This window comes from Dunckerocampus dactyliophorus, chromosome 3, assembly GCF_027744805.1.
Source record: "Dunckerocampus dactyliophorus isolate RoL2022-P2 chromosome 3, RoL_Ddac_1.1, whole genome shotgun sequence".
In the NCBI taxonomy this organism is placed as follows: domain Eukaryota; kingdom Metazoa; phylum Chordata; class Actinopteri; order Syngnathiformes; family Syngnathidae; genus Dunckerocampus; species Dunckerocampus dactyliophorus.
In genome coordinates this window covers 3,924,185-3,952,141 of record NC_072821.1, presented here as the reverse complement: position 1 = coordinate 3,952,141, position 27,957 = coordinate 3,924,185, and the positions used below count along the sequence as shown (strand labels likewise).

Genomic DNA, 27,957 nt, shown 5'->3' with positions numbered 1-27,957 from the left:
GGAGGAGGGAGAGGGAGCGCAGTGTACACAAGCTGAGTCCTCCATGAGAAGAAGGTCAGCGCCTATCTCAGAGGACTCCCTTAAATAAAGTCCCGGCGTATCCTGCTCCTCTCTGGGCAAACAACCTCCTCTGCTCTTTATTAACTAAATATGAGGGGACTCCGACCGGGGGGACAAAAATTCAATATTTTACCCCCTCCTCCTTTCACCTCCATCACCACCAAATATTTAAAGCAAGCAAATAAACAGACAAATAAATAGACCTCTGCCAGGGGGAGAGAGGGCCAGCCGTTCCCCTGGATGTAATTTGACGGCCCACTTACTCGCAGGGCCAGAGCCCAATGCTACTCAAGATGCTCATTTGAAGAGCTGTCAATCAAGGGGGCAGCAGGGATATATGTGTGTGTGTGTGTGTGTGCGTGTGCGTTTAGGAGAGACCACCAGCAATTCATCTTGAAGGTTAGAGTAGATAAGGTGTTTTATTCATGATGAATTCATCATACCTTCTTGCCGCCGCCACGATTCACCTTGTTGTTCAGGTTTTTAGTCCATATACGTTTGTCTAAATATCACTAAGCTGCTTCTGGTGGCGACTGAATGGAGTGAGGTTCCCCATCTTGGTCAAATTAGCACATCAGCACACCTTCATACTGCATTTGTCGTTAAGATTAACTTGCACCGATCGCTTGAAACCTCAAAAAAAACAACTCGGTCCATGTCTGGAAGGTATGGAACAATATTTGGGGACTTCAGATTTGAGCCAAAATGGACGCCACGCGGTCAGTAAGGCGATTTGGAAACGTGATTTCTTGCAGCCAATCAACAAAGAAATGTAATACAGTGGAACCTTGGTTAGCATCATGAATCCATTCCAGAAAGCCACAAATATGAACACAAAACACGTTTTTATGAGTTATGAGTTATTCAAACCTGAACGCTCGTTCCGAAACACGTATTTATACCCCTTGTTGTGCACGAGGCAAAAAGAGGTGATGACCCAAGTGCACTATAAAAGAGGTAACTTTTCATGCCCTTTTAGGCCATAAAAAGGTGGCAGAAGTGCATTTCGTATGCGCTCGGCATGGATCTTTGGCATGTATTAACACGCTCGACGACAAGGAGGAAGTTAAAGAGCGTGGAGGAGTGTAGCGTGCAGAAGGTTATGCATTGTAGGGATATTATATTATACTGTATATAATACACACACACACACGTGCACAGTTCAGTTCAAAATGTGAAAGCTGGAAATAGTTCATGGTGTTATATTTGTACGTAAATTGTTATTTTGATGTAAAAAAAAAAGCTTTTCTTGGTTTGTTTATGTTGGTCTAGTTGTTTAGATATTTGCGCTGTCAGAAAAGCAAAAAAATTGGTGTCAAAGTGAAAGTTATGCTTGAAATGTATCTTTTAACAAAAAGTGTTTTTTCTGCCTTTTCTTGCTGGGAACTGATATTTTCCTGAAACGTACTGTACCTATGTTCTACTGCTGATTACTAAAGAAGGAAAAAAGGTAGAAACAAACTTTTTTTTCTGATAAAAGACGGGAGTGTAAACACCCTAAATATTCAGCGACACAGCTGACTTCCTGTTCCAGGTTGCACGTAGTGGCAAGCTAATATGCTGCTAACAAAGACGTTTTGTCATTAAAAAAGAAGACAGTTGGAATAACACAGTGAGTGTATTAATAACACAAAAAGACACATGCTATATTGTAAGTTAACTGTCAAGGCAAAATTATGTTAACCAAAAAAAAGTGCTAATCTGGGTGTACTCTAACCGAGGTTCCACTGTAATTTGATTTAATATTATTTTTTGTCCCAGCTTTTTGCACCAATGGCCACATAAGGAAACATTAAAAGATGCTGGGAGCCTCTTTGACATTTTGAAAATGTTATAAAAAGTCTAAAACTCTTTATATTTTTTGTCTGTCTTTCCCATTTCTATTGTTTTTGTGTTTGTTTTTGTCCCACCAATATTATCAGCCCAATATTGGCATAGGCTAATATCGGACATCCCTACTGATGACTGTTTAGCTTGTATGCTAGCACTGAAATTTAGCATGGAAACACATATTATTCTAAGATCGGTAGCACAAAAATGTGGATTTACTTACTTTCACCTTGGCACACGTTTCCACAGTCGATCGTCTTCTGGGTTTTGACTTTTTGTATTGCCGTCTGCGTCGCTACTTCGGTCGCACCCGGTCCGGGTCGAGGAAATAGTCGGGACAGCTGATGGTAGAAGTACCCTCCAGCAATACACACTCCGTCCCAAACTTTCCTTTAACTGAGGAATAGTACCAAAACATAGTACCAAACCCTCGAAGTGTGCCGAGCAAAATAACGACAAATCTAACTGTGTCCATTTTGCTCGTGTTCGTTACACCTGCCTGGTCCATTTACCGCGGCGAACTGGGTCCTTTGGAAAGTTGAACAAGCTTACTCCTGCTGCTCGAGTGCTTAAACAAAAGGCTGCCACACAACGCTCAGGCATAATATCCGAAAATATGTACAACAACAACAGAAATTCAATAAAAAATGCCCAAACAAAACAACTGAAACAATGGAGGGGGTGTTCGGGGTGTGACGTCTGCTCCAGACTTCGGAAAAAGACTGTTTTTAGTGACAAAAACTTTACAAAAGTCAACAACTGGGCACATACTGTATCTAACATAGGAAATATGCCTTTCAATGTAATTTTTTTACGGCAAAAATAGTAAGATTAACATGTGTTTTGGTCTCATGAGGACATTAAGTTCAAAGGTCATATTGGGTCACTTTTCTCGATGGTAATAATTATAATTAGAGTAATAATTTTGTACGTTTTTTCTCTATGATTGTCCTTCCAACAACCAAGTGTGCCTGTATTGCTATTTCTCGTCGTACTCTACCTACATTGTCGTGTTGGCCGCTACTGTTCTTCCCTGTAGAGGAAGGGCTGCTGGTGTTGGAAGATGGGGAGGGGTATCAAAAAGTCCTTTCATCTATTTTAGATGAGATGTAGATGACTCAATTATGCTTGGCCTGACATCAAGACCACTTGGCGGAGAAGCTGCTGCTAACGCCGGAAAATGATCCACTTAATCCCGCTCATATGAATGGCGGGAGTGCTAACTAGGGCCGCAACGCTAAGCGAGGGAGACGGGCCCTCGGCAAACGGTGGAGGGCGGGGTTAGGTTGCGTAAGGAGGGAATTTCCTCCGAAGACGTGCAATGAGAGGATGGAAAAGTTGTTCTGTTAAATGCTGAAAGGTAGGCATGAAATGGGTCAGAGTGTCCAGATGACCCATAAACACGCTCCACATTCGGGTCCAAGTTGTTTGATCAGTGAGGCCTGCGCCCGCCCCAGCACGTCCTCGACACAACATGCATCCATGATTGATGTCATTAAGAGTGCTCGTCAACACTCTCGACTAGTTGGTGTAGACAATGAACACAGCATTAATCATCAAGCAACCATTCCACCATTACAGAAGACACCAATGCTCATATTTGACACTGTTACACACAATAACAAACATATTCAATTTAAAAAAATGAGCATTATTACCTTGTAAAGATGATGAACTGAAGCCAAAACACAGGTGAAGAACAGCATGTGTACCCGTTAGGTAGTTAGCAGGCTACTTCCTGGTTCTTTAATAATGATGTAAGGAGGTAGGACTGTCCCATTTTTGTGTATAGGGGCCAGGATGCAGTTTGGAGTGGCACTCAAAACTGACAAAAAAATGTGGAGCAACTTCCATTTGCTGGATTGTGCTCCTGTTAGCTAGAAGCTAGTTAGCAGGTAACTACGTTCACAGAGGATGACGCAAGGAGATGTACTTGCTGGTTCAGACGAGCTAATGTAAGATGTTTGGGGTAGAAAAAACGGACTCAACCATCACATTCTGGGGCAGGGGTGAACAGTTCCAACTGAACTCCTCTGTAATTAAAACCCACTAGTTTTTTGGTGTAATCCAAACCAACTAATGTTGGTCAAGGGTTGATGTGGAAGCGGCCGTCATGGTGCGAAGGTGACGCTGGACCTTGTGTCCACACTGACCTAAACGTCTGCAGTTTGCCTCCTTCCTGACCTCTGCTGCAATGAGCAGTGGCTAAACATTAGCGTTGCCTCACAAGCGGTCAGTCAAGTCGCTGTTTTGTCAGCGCTGATTGCTGTTTGTCTGCGCCGGTGACAAATGAGCGCGGCCCGTCTCGGCGCTGACAGCCGCCCCGAAGCTGCGATGCTATCTTTGAGTCTTCAGCCGCCTTCTACAATTACCTCTTCTTGCCTCTGTTCTATGGTACACAAACCTCCCCAGGGGCCTCCTGCACTGGCTTGCACTCTGCAAGGCGGGTAATAACATTAGATGCATTTGCGCTCATCTGTCCCTTTGTGCAAACATTCCCACGGACCACTGCACACACGTCATACTGTACCGTTAACTGTTTGCTCAATAGCAACAATGAAATAACAAGTTACACAGGAAGAGTGTATTAGTCTGCATAAACACTCATAGAGCAGGAAAAGGCTTCTTGAGACGTCATCTGTACTTCTGTGTAGAAGGTGTCGGACGTTTCGCTCCTCATCCGAAGAGCTTCGTCAGCAAACTAATAAGTGCTGGTAGCTTAGGCCTTAAATACAGTAAGAGTGGGCGAAATTGGTGTGCCAACACCCTCCTCCTATTGGTTCGTTACACTAAGCCTGGGCGGAGCAGTGGTATAATCCTATCCTGTTATTCACACCTACGATAAAAGGGAAGTGTCGCTCCCTGAATTGGGTATGAACGACTCTGATACTGGCTTGTTAGCATCTATTGTTCTGGCTCGGCCCTGCCTTCACCTCATTTGCAAGACTAAGAGCTGTGGGTTTTGGTCTCAGTAACCTGCTGAACACAGGGTCCAAATTAAACCTCAAACCACCATTGCGATTCAATGATGGGTTCTGTTGTTTGACAAAAATAGCTTCCTTTACTCCTCTTTCAAACCATCTGTTTTCTTTGGCCAAAATCTTAACCTCGCTGTCCTGAAAAGAGTGATTGGTAGCTTTCAGGTGTAGATGTACTGCTGATTGAGGACCACTAGCATTGTCCCTGCGATGTTGATAAAGCCTTTTTTGGAGCATTTGCTTAGTTTCCCCAATGTAGTGCTCTTTGCATTCCTCATCTTTACAGTGGATGGAATAGACCACATTGCTCTGTTTCTGGTTTGGAGCCTTGTCTTTAGGATGCACTAATTTTTGTCTCAGGGTATTTACTGGTTTGAAATAGGTAGGAATTTTGTGTTGCCATAAGATCCTCTGGAGTTTTTCGGAGACCCCCGCTACATAAGGGACTACCACTCCTCTCCTTTTTGCTTCTGTGGGCTTTTGGGTTTCTTTCCCTACAGATTCGCCACTATGGGTGGCTCACCAGTCTCACCCATAGTGGGTGGCTCACCAGTCTCACCCATAGTGGCGAATCTGTACATGGAAGAGATGGAGAAACAGGCTCTCACATCCTTCTCAGGGACAAAACCAAGGCACTGGTTTAGATACGTGGATGACACCTTTGTCATAATCAAAAAACAAGAAATTCAGTCTTTCACAGATCACATCAATGCGGTGGACACCAATATCAAATTTACTCGCGAGGACACTAAAGAAAACCAACTAGCCTTCTTAGACTGCAAGGTAATTATAGGAAAGGACAGACAGCTACTTACAGAGGTCTTTAGAAAGGCCACACACACTGACCAATACCTGCTTTTTGAATCAAACCATCCACTACAACATAAACTAGGGGTTATTAGGACCCTCCAACATAGAGCGGAACAAATACCAACTAGTGCTGAGGGAAAGAAAAAGGAGACACAACATGTCCAAAGAGCGCTCTCAACCTGTGGGTACCCACGGTGGGCTTTTAACAAATGTCAAAAGAAGAGAGTAGGGAAAGAAACCCAAAAGCCCACAGAAGCAAAAAGGAGAGGAGTGGTAGTCCCTTATGTAGCGGGGGTCTCCGAAAAACTCCAGAGGATCTTATGGCAACACAAAATTCCTACCTATTTCAAACCAGTAAATACCCTGAGACAAAAATTAGTGCATCCTAAAGACAAGGCTCCAAACCAGAAACAGAGCAATGTGGTCTATTCCATCCACTGTAAAGATGAGGAATGCAAAGAGCACTACATTGGGGAAACTAAGCAAATGCTCCAAAAAAGGCTTTATCAACATCGCAGGGACAATGCTAGTGGTCCTCAATCAGCAGTACATCTACACCTGAAAGCTACCAATCACTCTTTTCAGGACAGCGAGGTTAAGATTTTGGCCAAAGAAAACAGATGGTTTGAAAGAGGAGTAAAGGAAGCTATTTTTGTCAAACAACAGAACCCATCATTGAATCGCAATGGTGGTTTGAGGTTTAATTTGGACCCTGTGTTCAGCAGGTTACTGAGACCAAAACCCACAGCTCTTAGTCTTGCAAATGAGGTGAAGGCAGGGCCGAGCCAGAACAATAGATGCTAACAAGCCAGTATCAGAGTCGTTCATACCCAATTCAGGGAGCGACACTTCCCTTTTATCGTAGGTGTGAATAACAGGATAGGATTATACCACTGCTCCGCCCAGGCTTAGTGTAACGAACCAATAGGAGGAGGGTGTTGGCACACCAATTTCGCCCACTCTTACTGTATTTAAGGCCTAAGCTACCAGCACTTATTAGTTTGCTGACGAAGCTCTTCGGATGAAGAGCGAAACGTCCGACACCTTCTACACAGAAGTACAGATGACGTCTCAAGAAGCCTTTTCCTCGATGAACAACTCCTGTACGACTGAGAGCCTACACAGACACTCATAGAGCAGGGTTCCCCAAACTCAGGGTGGGGGTGCAGCTTAGTAAATATATTGTGCTATATGTTGAATAAATTTTTTTAGAATTTAAAAAAAATATATCATATTCAGATATTTTCTTTGGTTTTGTATACATTTTTAACACTATTTTAGTTACGAAGAAGGCACAGAAATTCAGACAAGGACATTTTTGATACATCATTTAGGAACTCTTGAGTCCCAAGAATGAAGCAAATTTTACATTTTGGGGACTTGAACTGAACTCGTGTGAAATCTTGTTCTCCATCCATCAGGGGGTGTTTACACGGGATCATTTTTAATTTAAAACTAATTCTAATTGAGCGGTTTTAGTCATTTTGTTTACATGAAAACTGTATTTTAGGTAGGTAAAAATTGTGTATTTTTTAAATACTTTTATTAAAATAATGTATCTATTTTAAGTATATTTTCAAATATTTTGTTCATTTTTTTATTTACTTGTATAGTATTTTATTAACAATTCAAAATAATAACTACAGTTCAAAATAACTTCTGAATGGATTTGGATGAAATTTTCAGGAATTGTTGGAAATGGGATATGGAAAAACTGATTAAATTTTGGGGGTGATCTGGATCACCGTCTGGATCCAGGAATTTTTTTAAAAGGATTCTTTAACATTGTGAGATAGGACCATTTTTAGCCATTTGTGCATATAACTCCAGAAAAAATGGTCAGAGCAGTTGGAAAACAATAAAAAATTACAGTTTCCACCAGGTTCTATAACAAATCCAAGACTGATCCAGATAATAGAATAATTCCGGGTACTAGTATGATCCAGAATATGAAAAAATACTGAACTAATATTGATATCATTATGAATCCAATTGCTAATGCTATGTTTTCATGTTCAAGACATCTAAATATGTTGATCAGATAAATGTGAGACTAATATTTATGGTGTAAATCACAACATGGGGGACCTATAGTGCTTGTTTGTTTGCTTGTTTGTGTTCAGAATAACTTGAAACATTCTGAATGGATTTGGATGAAATTGCTCGTGTATTTGTCAATGTTATAGAAATAAATTATGTATTTTAGAATGTGTTGGTCCCGAGAATGCACCAAAAAGCCGGTCCATGACTCCAAAAAGGTTGGGGACCACTGCTTTAAGCCACTGGTTTACATGACAACAGTATTTTGGTCCACAAAAATGTTGTAGCGCTTCTACAGAGTGTCCAACAGTCTGGAGACCATGACCAAATACGAAAACATGAGTTAGTGGGGGACAATAGCTTTTTAACCAAATGAATCAAACGTTTGAGTCAATGTGGCCTCAGAAGCAAACTACGAAATGTTGTGACTGGGCTGTGACCCCAAAGCGATACCTTTCTCCAGCACACACCTGGTTATTTTATCTCTCTCTGCACCTATTGTTGGCCCTAATTGACGGTGGCCCTACCGCATGTGACCCCGGTCAACAACAACAATGCATACCTGTGGCCTTCACTAGCACTGTGTAATTGTCTCTTCAAGTGGGGGCCCAAGTCAAGCCCTGAGGGGAGAGGCCTCGACCACCATCCATCACTCAGTCGCTCAGCCACTACAGGAAGTAGTTAACATGGGCGACCTCAGGGAGGTGGGGGGATGGTCCAGCGTAGGGCGAGAGGCAAACAAGAGCATTAGCCATCTTTTCATGGCCGCCAGTGACATCACTCCATCATACCATCCATCAATCAGTGTGATGTAGCAGTCGCTGCTAAACCAGCCGCGTCCTTTGAACCTTTGAGGAACAGACTGGTGGCGAAAAAAAAAGAATATAAATAAAGGGGTCCGATTACGTGAATGTGAACACAACACAGAAGAGGCAGTGAGTGAGGAGTTTGGGGTGAAGAATGATGGATGGTGGTAAAACACCTGTTCATGTGTGTGTTTCTAGAGCGTGGAATAAAATCACACAGCACTTAAGCAGGTGGCAGGTGACAGTAGATGTGATCGTGTCTGTAAAACAGAATAGGACGTGTTGGTTACGGAACATTCTGATTCCACTTAGGATCAAACGTCACTCCGAACCAACAAGGTTCAAATTAGAAAAGTCAAACTAGACCAAAAAGTTTGGAATAAAAGTTGTGACTGGTAGAGCGCTGACTAGAACTCACACATATTTCATCTTTTTCTGCAGCTTCCTTGGGTTAGAACTCGTTCAAAATCAAATATCATATAGTTTGCCCAGTAACGGGTCAGTCAGATGGTACTCAAAAACAGGAAAGGTCTTTCCTTGAACTGTACTAGACATGTCAAAGACATGACACTTGTGACTGGTAGAGTGCTGACTAGAACTTATGTGGTTTCTGTGGTTGACTCGTGTTAAATCCTACACTCGCCTGGGAGTGGTTTACCATATGCAATACAAAAAAATCATTGGAGTTCTTCTTTTCCGCATGTCTCCGTCCACATTTGCGTGAATTTTCAGCATGAAAAGGGCCGCTCGAGGGGGCTTAGGTGCAAAAATACACATCATTTGTCCGCAGGGAGGCACACGGACCTCGCGGATGCGCAAAGCATAAAAGAGGCTTTATCCTACTCAAAATCAACAGTAGATCTTGGAATGACTCAGGCAAAAGCCATTCAAAATCATTGGAGTTCTTGCTTTGAAGTCGAATAAATAGAGACAACAATTGTGTCTGGTAGAGCGCTGACTAGAACTCATGCCGATTTGCCTCCTTCATCTTCCATAGCTGTCATGTGTTAGATCCTATTCAAAATCAATGGTAGATCTCGTCCGGGAATGGGTCAGGCAAATGGCATTAAAAGTCACGAGGGTTCTTCCCTGAAGTTTAGTAGGAGATGACAATGACTGGTAGAGTGCTGCCTAAAACTCATGCATTAATTTCACCTTTACTTTCTTTACCTTCCATAGCTGTCTTGGGTTAAATTCTATTCAAAATCAATAGTACAGCTTGCCCAGAAATGGGTCGGACAGGTGTCATTCAAAATCATTGTTCTTTCTTTGATCTGTGAATAAAATGCTTTGAGAGATGACAGTTGTGACTGGTAGAACGCTGACTAGAACACCTTACCTACTTTTACTATCTTCAAAATCAATACTGGAGCTTGACCTTGGGCCAGATGTGCTCCAAAGCCAGTAGAGATCCTGCTTTGATGTAAAACAATGACAATGTTTAAGTGTTTAATACTGAATGACTGGTAGAGTGCTGACGAGAGAACTTTCTACCTTGGGTCAAACTCTCTTATCAACAGAATCTTTTCTTTGATGGATAAAAATGCCAAAAATAGTAAACATTTGCAAGGGTTTAAAATTGTGACTGGTCGAGGTTTTTCCTGGAAAACTTTGTGACTTTGGCCATCTTGGATCAGATGTCAAAATCAATGGGGATCTTGCTCTGGTACAAGAAAATAGGTCAAATCATTATTTATAAAGAACGACAACTAACGAGGAAGACATTTTATTGTGACTGTTGAGCTCACTTACCTCAGCCAGCTTGACGATCAGTTCAGTGTTGCGACGGCTAGAGCGCTGACTAGAAGCCGATATTGACTGCTTGGGCGTAACAGAGCAGAGAGACACGTCTAGCTGGGATAAAACACTGTTTAATTTTATTTTCTGCCATTCCGGACAAAGCTGTGGCGAAGGAAGGGAGAGCACAGAGTGATGCGCTAAGTGCCGATCTACAAACAAAACTCTCGTGACAACAACAGCGAAAGAGGAAGCGAGAAGAAGAAGAAGAAGAAGGAGAAGAAGAACAGTGTTTGGCAGCAACAACAACAACAACAAAAACTTCAGAAGAAACAAATCAAAACAGGAGTGCAATCAGGATTTTTTTCGTTTAAAATGACAACATCTCTATTTTATCAGGATCTATAAAGAAACCAGACGTGGGGGAGAGGAGCTGTCCTTATTTAACTTCTGCCTTCAGCCTTTTTTTTTGACTTATGTTAGATCCTATTCAAAATCAATAGCAGATAGTAGTAGTAGACAAAATCATTACAGTTCATTGTGCTTTGGACTCTAATACGAAGGTTTAAGATATGACAATTGCGTCTGGCAGAGTGCTGACTAGAACTCGATGCATTTGGCTTTCCTGGCTGCCTTGTGTTAAGTCCTATTCAAAATCATTAGTAGATCTCGCCCGGGAAAGGTTAGAGTTCTCGCTTTGACGTTGAATAAAAAGATGACAATCGTGACTGGTAGAGCGCTGACTAGAACGCATGCACTTATTTGCCTTCTTCAGCTTCCGTGGCTGTCTGGTGTTAAATCCTATTCAAAATCAATAGTAGATCTTGCCCGGGAATGGGTGAGACGGATGTCATCGAAAATCATTAGAAATCTCGCTTTGACCTTAAGAAAAAGATTTAAGACATGACAGTTGTGACTGGTAGAGTGCTGACTAGAACATGACGAGATGTCACCCACCCAAAATCCTTAAATGTTTTTGTTTTTCAGAGCATGGTGATGTGCGGGTCTCCAAAAACAACCGACTGTCTTGCAGGCTTGTCCTCACCAATGGAACTACTGGATTCCTTCTTTGGTCTGACTCTTACCGAAATACACTTTCAGTGGTCTGAACTTCCCCTTTACATTCCAAGCTTCTTCACTGGATTCCTTCTTTGGTCAGTCTCGGAACAATCGCGCCACACGGATGAGGAGTGTCCTGTTTTTGCGATAACACTGTGACGACGTATCGAAAGCATATAGTGTGGATACTGACGAGATCAAAGCTAGGTTATATGAGATTAATGATGACAATAATAAATAGCTACACACTGAAATGTGCTTACACTGGTAGCTTGATGCTAAGCTGGCGTTGTTAGCATGTCACTAAAGCGCTATCGGGGGTGTTATATTGTGGCCTGTTTAGGAGGGGGTCGATCTGTCGAGATGGAGATGAACCGATCAAAAATTCTTCTCGGATTTGTCGTCGGCAATGCTTCCCCCGTCGCCTCTCGTCGGGGTCGTTCGGAAAAGCTGGTGTGTTTTTTTGTCGCATTCTTTGATGTCCTTCACATGGGTCGTCTACATCCTGTTTAAAGAGATACACCACCAAAATGCATCCTGTTAAATGCCACAAGAGGACTTAACCAGAGGTAGATGTTGGATTTGGTCGTACAGTGGAACCTCCAAAATCCAATTTTCCATAAAGATGAAAAAAAGGGATCTTTTGCATGTAAATACACACTCGACAGCAAGGAGGAAGTGGGAGAGCATGGAGGAGTGCATTGTGCAGAAGGTTCCATGCCACAGAACACAATATTCTGTGTGCCTTGAAAAATCAGTCAAAATTGTCTAAAATGATCGGCACTTAAGGGGTTGTCTTTTGAAAAATGGCTGGGATTGAATGAGTTAATGAAGTTTGCTGCAGTTTGACCTTGGAACACATTATTTTTCTTGTCAACCTTAGAGGTTCCACTGTACACAAAAATGACTGAAAGTATTGGGACACATGGATTCTTCATGACTGACTGAGATATTTATACTGCTACTAGTACAAAAAAAAATAATTGATAGTTCTAATATTAATAATAATAGTATATACTTTATATTAACAAATGAAATGCAATTATAATGCTTAAGATAATTAATTATTTTTACAATTTACAATTTCTAATATTAAAGTTTATGATGTTTCCTTGCAATGACTATGTTATCTGAAAAAATAAAAATAGATACAACTCATCTGTAAACATTGACTTCATGAAAGATTTGGATGTAATGATCACAATATATAAAGCTGCAAACAGCGTGACTATGAAACAAACAAGCTTCTTCCAATGGAAGCTATTCTGTACTCGCCTCCACAGCAGCGACTCCACTCTGTTGATGATGTCAGCCAGATCAAAGGGCAGCGGCATGTCGGGGTCGTCCACGCCCCAGAAGGGCCGGTCCACCGGGGCCTCCTCGGGGGGCAACGTCTGGGCCAGGCTGGAGTGGCACCTGAGGCGACAGGACGCAGGAAACAAACGCACCCGTTAACTCCCTCTCGTTAAAAGCAAACAACAACTGCTGGACAGTCCTACAGCGTTATGACTTGTCAGACAGCTGACAGTCACATATCCTGCCAGAATAAACAAACTATGCGAAGGAATATGAGTCTAAATAGAGTACAGCACTTCAGATTTGGAAACTTTTTCTGGGTAATTCAAGAATTATTCTCTAAATATGTGAATTGGACACCTTCCATTATAAAATGCACTGTATGTGGGAATTAACATGTATAAAGTGGACAGTGAGGTCATTAGACAAACATATATGCTGTACAGTATACAATATACAATACATACTGTATATCTTGGATATTCGATGTATTATTTGGTTTGCCATGTTTAGCTGGGGAGGTTAGTCTCTTTCCATTGGATTAAATGTCAATAAATTAGAATAAACTGGAATTTATGGTGATTAAATTGACATTTGTGGTCATTTATTCAACTGTAGCATAGACAAATACAGCATACAGGCACGGAAAAAAGGATTAGACCACCCTCGTTTCTTCTGTTTATTGATCCATTTAATGCCTGGTAATAATAATAATAATAATAATAAGGTAAAATACATAAAAATAATAACATAACATTAATATTAATCATATAAATAATAATTAATGTTACGAATCCATTTTGTTAGTTAATTTCTGTACTGTTCAGTTTCGTTAAATATAAATTCCCATTAACAAAAAAAAACAGGAGCACCAAATGTTCTGATTTGATTATTTCTGCTTGATGGAGGTTCAAGTGTCCTCAAAGTGTGTCTACTCTGCATTTCGGCAGTGACGTGTGTTTGTGTGTTATCACTAAACGTGCCCCACATTTAAGCAGGAAGGAGTCGTCCCGTTTGTTTCCTCTTCGTTTTATGACTTCTAATAACACTGCGGACAACAATTAGACCCTCAAGGGTGTAGAAGTGTGCCTGTGAAATGCGTGTGTGTGTGTGTGTGGGGGGGTGTGTGTGTGTGTGTGTGTGTAAGGGCTTCATAAAAAGTGTGATATGTTATATTGTTAAAGATGATTTTATTTTGCTGCATTTTATGGATTTTGTTATTACTGTTCTAATAAAGTGAGAGAGGGGAGAAAGTGGCCAGTCAGCATCTAATAAATGGCTGAAGGAGGCTGCAGTAATATGATGACACACAAGGCGTGAGTGCTGCCATCGCCATGGAAACGCAGCCTAGTTTATCCTATGATGGATAATGGAGGGTTAAGTGTAAATGTGACAGCGTTAGAGGGCCCCAGCAGGCCCGGGTCACATCTTTTGTCAGAGCAGTGTAAATATTTACTGTGCTGCTCTCCACTTGTCAGTGTAAATCTTAAATCTGCCTCAACCCCTGCTGCCTCTTGGCAGATGAGAGCCACCTTTGACCCCCGGGGGTGGAAGAGGATGTGGCGCGTGTAACAGGATGGATATTGTACAGTGGAACCTTGAAAATCCAATGCAATATGTTCTTTGAACACTGGATTTTGACATGATTTCATTCAAAGAGAAATGATCTGTTCCAGTGTTAAACTGTCATCCTAAGTAATGTTTTAGGTAGGGATACGCCCATCGAACAGATCGGATTTTCCATGGAAAAGCACGCCGAAAAATGCCTTTCACGCCGATCACCTCTGGCTACTACGGGGGTCAGCAACCTTTAGCATCAAAACAGCCATTTGGGCCTGTTTCCACCAAATTTAAACCCATTAAATTGCTAAATTGCACGTAACGCCACATATACAATTTTCTTAAACGTATTACCTAGTTCCTTTTCGGTGGCCACCTGGCAATTAGTCATGTTTTTTAAGCTTTAAGGACTCCCCACCAATTTCGCATGAACATTCGCAATATAAGTGTTGTAACACATCGATTAGTTCCAGGACCACTTTCCATGTCACTTCAGTTGTGTTTAGTTCATTAGCGACAAAGGAAGCTAACAAGCTAAATACAGTAGCTGACCAGCATCATGGTTTCTCACCGAATTGACTTACCAAAAAAACACAGACCCTAGCGCGGCACACGCTCTACTCAGACGCACAACTTTGGAAGGCTCATGACTGATCAGTAGTGACTACACAGACGCATAAATCAGCCGGCGCCACAACAGAAGGATAAACGAGCCACATGCGGCTCTGAAGCCGTGGGTTGCAGGCCCCCGGGCTAGTACTATTGCAGCCTTTGGCGATGCCTGTGTGCAGTGTAGCGTCTTGGAGAAGCGTTCCAGTTCAGTTTGGAGCTGTTAATCGCTGCAAATATATAAAATGGTGTCCTGTTATTTATCTTATTGTTAGAAAAATACAATAAAAAGGGCATATTTCACACATAGTTGCAAATGGTGATTAATCGTGATTAATTAATTTGTAAACTGTGATTAATTGGATACATTTTTTTTAATCAATTGACAACCCTACATTCCATGGTTCCTTTTTTAGATCATCTAGCCAATAGCAGGGGTGCAGCCACACCGTAAAATCCAAAAGCACTCTCAACTCTAAAATAAATAAGTGGAACAAACTTATTAAAAAAAAAAAGTTAATCTCACTTGAGTGTGCCAAGTAAAACATAAACATCTATAACTATAACAACTATAACTATTAAGTTCTTGTGACGTTCGGAGTGTCCCTGAATGCATCTCGCGCTTGTTCCGACAACGAGGGGACAAAAGACGCGTTTGTGAGTTGGAAATACGTACCGCATATGTTGCTGGAGTTGCACCGCTGTGGATGTGTTCAGGTTAGGTTAACGTTATAAAAGAGCGTCAGAGTCTGTGTGACTCTCATGTGATGTGAGATGCGGCTTGCCATGAGGCGTACGCATTCATGAAATTAGTCACCGCCGTTAACGCGCTATTTTTGACAGTCCTGTAAAATATAAAACACTACAATAAAAGTGGACGGAAAGAGTTAATTGCAGCATAAGTGAATGACATAAAATTACAATAAAATATTATTATTATTATTATTATTATTATTGTATCCATATTGTACTGAACAGCCAGGACAGTGTTGCTTTTGTCACATTGTCGTCACATTTTTCCAAAAAAGAGATGTTCTCAAGGGTTACGATATTTGCATGCAAAGTGTCGGTTTTTGAGGCAGACTGGGATACCGGGATGGCGACGACAGCGACAAAGGGTGTGGGTTATAAATGAGGTGAAGTGATGTTAGCGCGCCACAATCTGCGGTTATGTATTTGAACGTGAGGCCACTTAATGTTCCACTGGCTCTTGGCCCTAAGTGCTGCGTTTTGGTGCGGTTAGCCCTTTAGAGAGAGAACGGCATTAACACCCGCCGCTCTAATATATCTTGGGTGCTGTGGATGGGCGGCCTGATAATAGCATCTGTTAACACGCGCTAAGTACCATTATGTAGCACATCACTTCATAAATAATACGATTAGGCGACCTTGGGGGGGCTTCGCAACGAGCCGCGTGTTTAAATGTTCTCATCATTTATTTAGGCTGCGAATTAAAGGAAGCGCCACTTCACAGGAGGCCGAGAGGAAGAGGAGGCGGACAATCTGCTGACATCAGTGTGAAGTCACCCAGCGTGAGGTGGGGTTGGCGCTTCATGCCTTTTCAGTTGGACGACTTAAGTTTTGCCAGGGACGGCTTTGATTCTACTATATTATTTTGATTATATATGATTATATATGTTTTAAGGCTGTTAAACCCATCACCATACACTTGATACACTTTTCTCAGACAAGCAATAACATTTTATCACACTTCTCTCTTGTTTCAACACTGTCAAAGTTAAAATTTCATTTGAATTTTAATGATCAACTTACAACATTGGACACAAGAAATTAAGTGAAATTGTGGCTTGTCCTGGCGCCGTTAGGATGTAGAGTTTTTGTATCGTTGTTAGCACATATTCCTTCTCGGCGTGATCCATAAACCAAAGATTCATTTACAGTATCCCAGGCACCCGACAGCCGCGTAACTTCTGCCTTCATTCAACTTGTATGATCATACAGCAGGAAACAGACAGTCCTGCACGAAGGAGATTGATTGACAATGGTCTAAAGCCAATCAGAACGCAGAACATGATGGGTGGGGTCTCCCTTAGCCAGTCAGGACCGGTGTGGGTCTATATTTACTGAGACAAACGGGACAGCTTGGACATGTCTTCAACTATACAAGTATACAACACCCTCTACTGGTAGCTGTAGTAAATACAATAACAGACACATGCAACAGAGCACCGATAGGTCGTTCTAAGAGACCACAAGGACACAACCGCGATGTAGCAAGGGAACGTTGCATTTAATAATTAATTAAAGTCATTTATTTATTTACTTGAAACCCTGAAGTATACTGCGGTCGCGGGCCGATTTACAACACAGCCAAGCTAATATACAACAAGACACAAACCACAGGACAAAATAATATGAAATATGGGAAAATAGTATTTTCAACAACAAAAAAAGAAAAAAGAACTACGCTAAGAATGAAAACGTTATTCACAATTCACACATGGCTCCGTTTACGATCGTTCGTCATTTCAACAGGCCAACGTTTCAAACAAACATGACCTCAAATGGCTGAAGTATCAAAAGTATTGATATTTTGATTTGAGTATCAATTTTGCAGCATGAAGAGCTGGTATTGGAAGTATCGACATTTTAGTATCGAGCCGCACATCACTACTGTCAGCGTCAGTTGTATTTCTGAAACTAAATCGCCTTTTTGAGGGCTTTTGTATGCATAATCAAAACCTCAAAGCGGCACACATCACGGGTGCACAAAAATAACCAGAAAGTATACTAACTAGCTATACTGTAAGACGCACAGGTAGTCTTGGGCTATTTTTATTTTGTCCTGCTTTCTGTGTGACCCCAGTTCTCTCTTGTAATATTCCAATGCAGTCTGTGCTGAACTGAAGTGGCGGCATATGCTGTGGGCCTCAAATGGTCCCCGGGCCAGCCGTTGCACACCCCTGGCTTCAGTATTCCGAGCAGCCACCTCGGAGTGCATTTATCCGACATGGGATCTTGCAAATAGAAGGCTGCGGCTTGAAGCAGAGATTGTACAGACGATATCAATACTGGAAGACTATCAGAGATAATGTAGTCCTACTGGTGGTAGTGGCTAAAATGGAACCAAACAAAAAGTCAATATCAAGCGAGGTGCCTTTAAGCTCCCTGGGGAATCTACAAACACCCCAAAAAGACTCCTCGAGCTAAGGTCAAAGACGAGGGAGGTAAGTGCGCTTGTGAGTCCACTCCGTTGCGATGGATTAACCCCCCCAGACAGATATGGACCTAACTATCCCATCTGGCGCTCAGTCGAGAGAGATTGGCAATACAATCACTCATTTCAATTTGCCCTGAAACCCTATAGCCTAGCTCAAATGGTATGCTAATGTGAAAGCTATGTGGGATTCTATCGCCTCTATTCCACCGAGGCCTTCTCTCACCCTCTTGAACCGAGGCTGGGGTGGGTGCCGTGCAAGCCTTTTGCAATAAGGGGCTCCGGATCGCCCGCCCCACCCCCCTCCACCCCTGCCTCCACCACCCTTTGCGCTCAAACTAACCACTTTAGCTAAAGTGAGTGTTAATTATGGACAGGCAAAGCAGTCAATAAAAGGTTAATGTAAAAGTCAAAGGATAAATTCCTTTAAGCATTGCATCATTCCACCATCTCTGCGACCATGGCTGCCTCGCAGGTCTCCTAATCAATACGTTTTACTGTAATGCGCTCCTCATCGATTTTTCAACCCCCCCCACCAAGCTACACTCTCTGGCCTCTATCACTTGGTTAAGCGTGAGGGGGCGAGAGATATGATACAGGCAGGCGAGGAGAGGGAGAAACAAGTAAATAAAATGATTAACCCCACTTTCACACAGTTACATCGCTTAGTCTTCCTCCTAAAGGCTTGTTACCAAAGTGGAAGGCGATACTACAGCCGCCGCCGCCGCCGCCGCCGCCGCCGCCGCCGCCGCCGCCGCCGCCGCCGCCCAAGTCGTCGGCCCACTCAATCTCCGGCCCACTCCAGCAGGAGGGAGGGGCATACATTAAATGCCCCACAGCTCTTAACAGGATGGAAATCCACCTAATAGACAACATCAGTGCTTCCGACCGGCGTAATTACACTGATAAATGCACCATTTTTGTCAGGGCCGGTGAAAAAGAGAGACAACGCCGAATGCATTACGGGAAGCAGGAGGGCCTTTGGAAGCTTGCTGGACCAGGAAACGCCAGGTGAAGGACCTGCTGCAAAAACATGAGTCCAAGATCCTCTATGACTTGAGAGCTCTGCTGTTTTTAATGACCTACTGCAAACACGCAAGTCAAAGATCCTTTATGTGCCAGCAGCACTCTGCTCTTTTAAGAACCTGCTGCACAATAGCTAGTCAAAGATCCTCTATAAACAGAAGTGTGCTGCTTTTTTGAGGACCTGCTGCAAAAACATTTTCATGACAGGAAAGTATCCCAAGATCCTTTATATGACACGTGAGCTTTGCTGTTTTTAAGGACCCACTGAAAACACAACAAGGCAATTCAAAGATCCTCTCTATGTACCGGAACAATCTGCTGTTTTTAAGGAACTACTGCAAAAAACGAGTCAAAGGTACTTTATATGACATAAGCACTCGTTTAACCGCAAAACCACAAGTCAAAGCTCTTTTATGCAACAGGGGCATAGTTAAAGATCCTCTGTATGACAGGAACACTCTTCCATTTTTGATGAACTACTGCAAAAATAAAATGCTAGTCAAAGATCCTCTATATGACAGGAGCACGCTGCTGTTTTTGAGCACTTGACAAAAAAATGCATGTCAAAGATCCTCTGTATGACAGGAGCACTCTGCTGTTTTTGAGGACTTGCCAAAAAAATGGTTGTCAAAGATCCTCTATCTGACAGGAGCATGCTTTTATTTTTGAGGAACTACTGCAAAAATAAATAAAAAAAAATAAATAAAAACGCTTGTCAAAGATCCTCTATATGACAGGAGCACACTTCTATTTTTGAGGAACTACTGCAAAAATAAAAAAAAAATAATTAACAAGCTAGTCAAAGATCCTCCATATGACAGGAGCACTCTGCTGTTTTTGAGGACTTGCCAAAAAAAATGCTTGTCAAAGATCCTCTATCTGACAGGAGCATGCTTCTATTTTTGAGGAACTACTGCAAAAATAAAAAAATAAATTAACAAGCTAGTCAAAGATCCTCTATATGACAGGATCACGCTTCTATTTTTGAGGAACTACTGCAAAAAGAAAAAATAAATAAATTAACAAGCTAGTCAAAGATCCTCCATATGACAGGAGCACTCTGCTGCTTTGGAGGACTTGCAAAAAAATGCTTGTCAAAGATCCTCTATCTTACAGGAGCATGCTTCTATTTTTGAGGCCCTATTGCAAAAATAAAAAAAATAAATAAAAACGCTTGTCAAAGATCCTCTCTTTGACAGAAGCGCTCTGTGCTTTTTGGGGACATGCCAGAAAATGCTAGTCAAAGATCCTCTATGTGACAGAAAGACACAAGCTGGCTCACTCGCTATCCTGTGCAGGTGCGACTTTTTATGGCTTGGCAGCCCCTGCGCTCCGACTGCTGAGAATGCAATCAGACAAGTCCTGAAAAAAGCCGACACGTTTCTCGTCAATCGAGCCGACCCTGGAGGTAAAGCACGCAACACCCGGGCCCGACGAGGCAGAGTCAAATGCACCGCATGTACTTTTATATGTTGTGAAAGTACACATCTGTCTTTGTTTGTCCTGCAGTTAGACTGACAGGTAGCATTTAGCTGCATGCACATCTTTCAGCGCTGCAGTGAAACGTGAGCCATGTCAAGCGGAGGGCAACAACGAAGTGACGCACTGACAACAAGGCATCACCTGCGAGGTGTGAAAGCTAAAAGATCAAACTACACCACCCAGGACACAAGTATGGATCACTCAGCTGGGGGGCTGTCCTAGGTGGAGGCCCCGCCCCTTAGCCTGTCTCACCCGTTCATCCAGTAACATGTTCATACATTTACCGGGTATAGCCACACTCATGTATTAGTTCATCCATCCATCCACCCATGAGCCAGCGTGGGCGTGGCCTTACGTTAAAGCAGACTGGCATTGTTTGTGCTGACAGACGCTGAGTGGACAAGTTTACGAATGTTTGAGGTGGGCACGGAAAGAAAGACGGGGTGGGGGGGGCGCGCTGTCATCATATGTATGACATGTGTTCCTTTCATTTTGACCCCCATTAGAAAGCCTGGCCTAATAAAACTAACATCTGATGCACTTCGTTGCCTTTAATCAGGGCTTGAGCAAAGGACACACACACACACACACACACACACACACACACACACACACACACACACAAATATGCACAGTGGACGTGGATGCTGCTGGGCGATCACACTGGAAGCTCAGCACCTTAGAGACCGGTGATGCCCATTTTAGTGCATTACACTCTGCAGGAAGTCGTTTACAAGCTATCTAAAAAAACACGACTCAAAGAGGCTCTATATCAAAGGAGCTGTGCTGTTTTTAAGGACTTCCCTGAAAAGTTCTGGTCACAGACCCTCTTTATGAGTGTTCTGCTGTTTTGAAGGACCGACTGCAAAAACGCTACTTCTATAGGACAGGAGTGCTCTACTGTTTTACTGCAAAAACGCCTGTCGGAGATCCTCTATATGACAGAAGAGCTCTGCCGTTTTTAAGGCCTGACTGCAAAAACACTAGTCAAAGATCATACACAGTGTAAGAGCAGAGCGCTGCCTTTCTGAAAGATCGACTGCAAAACCACTAGTTAAAGATCCTCTTTATGATAAAATATGCACTGCTATTTTTGGGGACCTACTACAAAACACACCAGTCAAATACCCTTTGTATGATAAGAGTGTTCTGCTGTTTTTAAGGACCGACTGCAAAACCACTAAGATCCCCTCTTAGACAGGAGTACGCTACTGTTTTACTGCAAAAATGCCTGTCGAAGATCCTCTGTATGACAGGAGTGTTCTGCTGTTTTTAAGGACCTACTGCAAAGGCGCACATCAAAGATCCTCAAAATGACAGGAAAGCTCTGCTGTTTTTAAGAACCTGCTGCAAAAACACCAGTCATAGATCCTCTATATCAGGGGTGTCAAACTCATTATCATTGAGGGCCACATCGCAGTTACGGCGGCCCTCAGAGGGCCACTCGTAACTGTCAGTTTTTATGAATCTAAATATGAATATAACCTCATAATATTATTGCAGTTGCCCGTGCATTAGATTATTAAATTTTTACTAACAAATTAGTGAAGTGAGGATGTCATGGTGACAAGCAGACGTTCAAGTACTTGTTTTTGAAAAATGCTTGGCATGTCTTGCAGCATGATTAGATAACACTGACGTTTAGAAGAACCGCATGGAGTGCAATTTTTCTGTCAAAATGACAGATCAAATACATTAAAAAGGACAAAGGTGAAGTGCATTATTGACATGCATTATTCCAAGGGTTTCACGGGCCGCATAAAATGATGTGGGGGGCCACATCTGGCCCCCGGTCCTTGTGTTTGACACCTGTGCTCTACATGATAGGAGTGCTCTGCTGTTTTACTGCAAAAGCTTATCAAAGATCCTCTATATTCAAGGAGTGTTCAGCGGTCTTTAAGGACCTACTCTCCTGCAAAGGTGCTGATCAAAGATCCTCAAAAGCTCTGCTATTTTTAAGGACCGACACCAAAACCGTAGTCGAAGATCCTCTATATGACAGGGGAGGTCTGCTGTTGTTAAGCACAGACTGCAAAAACGCTAACGATCATCTGACAGTGGAGCTCTGGTCTTTTTAAGGACCTACTGCAAAACCGCTAGCCAGAGATTCTCCATATGACGAGAGAGCTTTGCTGTTTTTAAGGACCTACTGCAAACACGGCAGTCAAAGATCCTCTAAACACAGGAGTGCTCTGCTGTTTTACTGTAATAACGCTAATCAAAGATCTTCACAGATAACAGGAGAGCTCTGCTGTTTTTAAGGACAGACTGCAAAACTGCCAGTCAAAGATCCTCTATATGAGAGGAGAGCGGTGCTGTTTTGTAAGGAGGTAGTGCAGCCCTGTGAGGGTAAAGCACATGAAACAAATCGGGCTCATTACAGGCATCAGATGCCATTTGGAAATGTGGTGACCTGCGTTTTCTCAAGTAGGTTGGCGCACACAAGCAAGGATTCTTGTACCTTCCCTTCACACCCGGACGTGTTTGATGTGGCCCGGTCGCTGCGAGCCAGCACTAATCCCACGTGCAAACGCAGGTAGCCTCTAAATACCCCTCCCCTCCCATAATTGGGGGTCGTAAAACACCACAGCAGTCTGAAAGTGCAAAGGAGGTGAAGCCCCTCTCTGCTGCTACTCCAAAAAACCAGGTGGACGTCCATTAGGTGCTTAACAGCGTAGCAAATTACCACACACCCCGGCCTGCTCCGCTCTTCCTCGGCCCACGAGAGGGAATGTCAACACCGCCTCAAAATTGACGAGCAGACAACTTTGCTGCAATGCAATCAACTTCCAGTGAAAAAAAAAGAAGAGGCTGGAGAGGACGGAGAGGACGCTTCCTGGCCGTTTAGTCTTCCAACCCCCTGAGGGTCTGCATGGAGAGCGACAAGGGAAAGACCGATTAGGTCTTTTAGCCACCTGTGCCAAGCTCAGTTGCTGCCTTCAGGGACCAGGAGAGTGTGGGGGAAAACAAACATTTACTTAAAAAGTCGCATCCAATCGCACCTTAAGGACAAAACGTTGTCATAAAAGACTACCGGACAAAACATGCACACAAACATATTTCCCATGTTCGTTATCCTGTCCTCTGCAGGTTTTTAATGACTTCTTAGTTTTGCTACAATGTCAACATACAAATGGATTTAAGAAAATGCAAGAACATGTGCTGTGTTTCATGCAAAAATAAAAACTACAACTGAATAAAAAAAATAAGGAAAATGTGTTAAACATATCAAAAATATATTACTGACATGGAATTCTTATGCATGTTTTTTCATTTCACTAAAAATAAAAAATACATGCGAAATATAAAGAACATGTGTCAAAAATCTAAGAATATATTACGGGCATCTAATTATTATACATGCTTCTTTTTCATTAAAATACAAAAAATACATGGAATATAATGAAAATGTGTTAAAATATATAACTAGCATGTAAAGGTTTCACATTTTTCATTGAATGAGACATAAATAAAAACATGAAATATAATAAAAATGTGTTAAAAATATCAAAATACTGTACATCACTGGCATCTAATTATTATACATGTTTTTTCATTTCACTAAAAATAAAAAATACATGCGATATCATGAAAATGTGTCAAAAATCTAAGAATATATAAGTGGCATTTAATTATTATACATGCTTCATCTTAATCAAAATTTAAAAAATACATGAAATATAATGAAAATGTGTGAAAAATATCAAAATACATCACTGGCATCTAATTATTATACATGTTTTTTCATTTAGTTAAAAATAAAAAAAAATACACACAATACTTTTAAAAATGTGGTAAAAATCTAAAAATATAAATTATACATGCTTTTTCATTTCATAAAAAAATACATGAACTATCATGAAAATGTGTTACAAATCTAAAAATATATTACTGGCATGTAATTATTAGACATGTTTGTTCATTTAACTAAACATAAAACATACTTGAACTATCATGAAAATGTGCTAAAAATGTGTTACTGGCGTGTAATGATTAGAAATTTTAGTCATTTAATTAACATTTGAACAAAAGTGAGTTTTTAATGAGATTTTAACAGTAACAGGTGTCCCTAGAGGGGCTTTCTTCCTCATGGACATGATCCTGCGCCTGATCCGTGCCGACCTAGATGAGCCCACCCCATGTATACACCCACCCAGTCATGGAGGACAGCTTTGCCAAAAAAAAAAAAAAAAAAAATCAGGCTTCACTACACATCTTAAAATACAGCCTACTAGCTTGCCATAAGTCAGATACAAACATGGGAGCTGGAAATTTGATCCTTTTGTTTTTCTTCAGCAAAAAGGCTAACCTAGCATGATGTTGCTGCTAAAATGTAACTGTAATGTTAGCACCGTAGCTCACACAGCTACAGTATGTCCGTGTCGCTCGTGTTTCTGTTTGTGTTGTTGCTATGGGAGCATTCTTGTAAAACGATCACGGTGAACTCTTCCCCCCCCGCCGTCAATGCCTTGCGGGCATCTTTCATGGCAGTGATGGATGAGACAGCAATACGGCTCCCGCGACTGGATGACACATCGGACGCCCCCCGGTCACGTGATACGCTGGAGTGAACGTGGGCACCAACGGCAGCGAGGCCCAAACTGGCCCGACTATTTATATCGCGGCGGTTCTTTGTGACTTCAAGTGGCAGGTTGGCTGCAGGGGACGTGCTGATAAGTTATGACACCTTTGTGTAAAGAAGCTTTTAACTGTTGCACTTGAAAGATATCGTGTTGCACAAATATGTGGCTTGAACCGAGGCACTAAGGTGGTTGTTCACCGCGGGGAAGCTGTGGAAATGTGCCTGCAGGTAAAAGCAGAGAGATGACTGTGACGAGCATTGCTGTTGGAGACGCTTTAAAAAACACTCAAAAGACACCAAATATCGGGCAAAGACTTGAAGTCATCGTCCAGATATTTACATCAGGCTCACCCGCGCTTCACAATCAAACCAATGCGTGATTTGGCGAGTCCGAGCCTGGCGTACATCCATCGTGCTCGAGTAAGTAAACTTGCCTGGCACCATCCACCCACCCACCCATCCATCCATCCATCCATCCATCCATCCATCCATCCATCCATCCATCCATCCATCCATCCACCCACCCACCCATCCATCCATCCATCCATCCATCCACCCACCCACCCACCCATCCATCCATCCATCCATCCACCCACCCACCCACCCACCCATCCATCCATCCATCCATCCATCCATCCACCGACCCACCCACCCACCCACCCACCCATCCATCCATCCACCCATCCATCCACCCATCCATCCATCCATCCATCCATCCATCCATCCATCCATCCATCCACCCACCCATCCATCCATCCACCCACCCACCCATCCATCCATCCACCCATCCATCCATCCATCCATCCACCCATCCACCCATCCATCCATCCATCCATCCATCCATCCATCCATCCATCCATCCATCCATCCATCCACCCACCCACCCATCCATCCATCCACCCACCCACCCATCCATCCATCCACCCATCCATCCATCCATCCATCCATCCATCCACCCACCCATCCATCCACCCATCCATCCATCCATCCATCCTAATATTACAACTTAAAAAACAACTATTCTCATAATATAAAAAACAACAAAAAACGAACTATTCTTAAGTATTTGTAATATGAGTACACTGATTCAGAGTATTACCATTTTATTGTCTCAATATTCCATCTTTTTTCCACGAATATTTGCAGTTCTTCTGCCCAAATATTCTTACTTTCTTCTCATAAAATTCATATTTTTTGGTAAAAAAAAAAAATCAGGAGTAGTCTCAAAATATTTTCACTTATTTTCACTTTTTTCACTTAAAAAAAAGATTCCTAGTAATGCTAAGTATTTTTTTATTTTGTAATATCATGACTGTGAAAACATAATGAACAAAGTTTAAAAATAAACACTTCCTACTTTTGCTAGTGTTTTGCGCTGATACCGGAAGAGCTCAAAATAGGCAACAAGGTCAGGAGGGTTCGAGTCACGCTGATCATAAAGTCATGGCACACGATACGCGCTCGGGCACGGATGAGTTGCTCTAAACTCAGTGAAAATTTGCCTTTTTCCACCTTCAAATGACATATTCAATTTGCAGCGGGTCTGAGAGCACATTCAAAACGCCCTGGGGGTGCGGGGCGTAAAGACGGTCTCGGGAGCGCTGCCTTAAATGATTTAACTGGTCGAGAAGTCGTCGGAGACGTTTTTAAAATGTCTAAAATAATTAGTAATGAAATAAAAACACATACGAAAACAATTCTCCAAATCTAGTAAAAAGCATCTACAGTCACCAATGAGGCAATGACAGGCTATGCAGCAGGGGTGTCCAAAGTGCGGCCCGGGGGGCATTTGCGGCCCGTGGCTGTGATTTTATCGGCCCGCCACCCAATCTAAAAATGTAATTTAACAAGAAACTTAAAAAAAAAAAAAAAACAGCAGCAAAAATGGGAACATCAAAAGTCCAAATATTAAGAGAAGAGTTTTAATAGAGCAACAAAAAAAAGCCCTAATTTCACAAGAATAAAGTAATAGTACGAGGAAAAATGTCATTTTAGTAGCATGAAGTTGAAATATTCAAGAAAAAAATAAAGGTTTTTTTATTTTTGGAAGAAGGGGGGACATTTATAACATGGCAATAAAGTCAAAATAGCAGGCAAAGAAAAGAATTTGAAATATTTGGAAAACTATATCCAAAAAAAAAATCAACAGTAGAAATTTCACCACAGTAAAGTCAAAATATTAAGAAAAACATTTTTTTTCTAATGAGAAAAAAGCTGCAATTTTATGAGAATAAAGTGAAATGAGGAAAAATATCATTTTACTAACAATGTTGAAATAAAGAAAAAATACTGTTTTAAAAGATATAAAGTTCTAAGTATATAGTAAATTTCCCCGCTGTGGGATAAATAAAGTACATACATAATTACGAGAAGAAAATTTACAAGAGGAAAGCTGAAATTAAATAGTTGGAAAATTGAAAAAAAATCAAGAAACAAAAACAAAACAGCTGCAATTTTACGGGAATAAAGTCTAAATATTAGTCGGAATCGAATGAAGAACAAAAGTCCCAATTTTACAAGAATAAACTCGTATTATTATGGAAAAAACATCATTTTTCGTAGCATTTCCCCCACATTACAAAGGTGAAATGCAGGTTTTTCGTGCGCTACATATCCAGTATCTTCTTAGCTTATCTCCATGTGTTGCTTTCCAAAATATCAAGTGGTCCTTGCATCCTTTCACTTTTCAGTATGTGGCCCTCGCTGGAAAAAGTTTGGACACCCCTGCTATCCAGTGTTTGAAAACGACTGCAATCATTCCGACGTGGGCGTTTTATCTCGACGTCTGAACGTTTACATAAAGAATTCGGTGAAGGTTACTGGAAACGATGAGTGAAGACAAACAAAGTGTCGCAGTCACGCTCGGCATTAAGTCGTCAACTTGCTCCACCTTTACCTTTTTAT

General features: G+C 41.9%; 1 protein-coding gene across 1 annotated transcript in view; it reads right to left on the bottom strand.

The window, feature by feature from the left end:
- Nucleotides 1–10,385: 10,385 nt before the first annotated feature.
- Nucleotides 10,386–27,957, bottom strand: part of fto (FTO alpha-ketoglutarate dependent dioxygenase) — a 188,870-nt gene continuing 171,298 nt past the window's right edge. Inside the window, exons 10-11 of the mRNA XM_054770762.1 lie at nt 12,596–12,736; nt 10,386–11,825 (exon numbers count right to left, since the gene is read on the bottom strand). Coding sequence (XP_054626737.1) covers nt 11,819–11,825; nt 12,596–12,736 — 148 coding nt within the window. The 3' untranslated portion in view covers nt 10,386–11,818. The remainder of the gene's footprint in view (nt 11,826–12,595; nt 12,737–27,957) is intronic.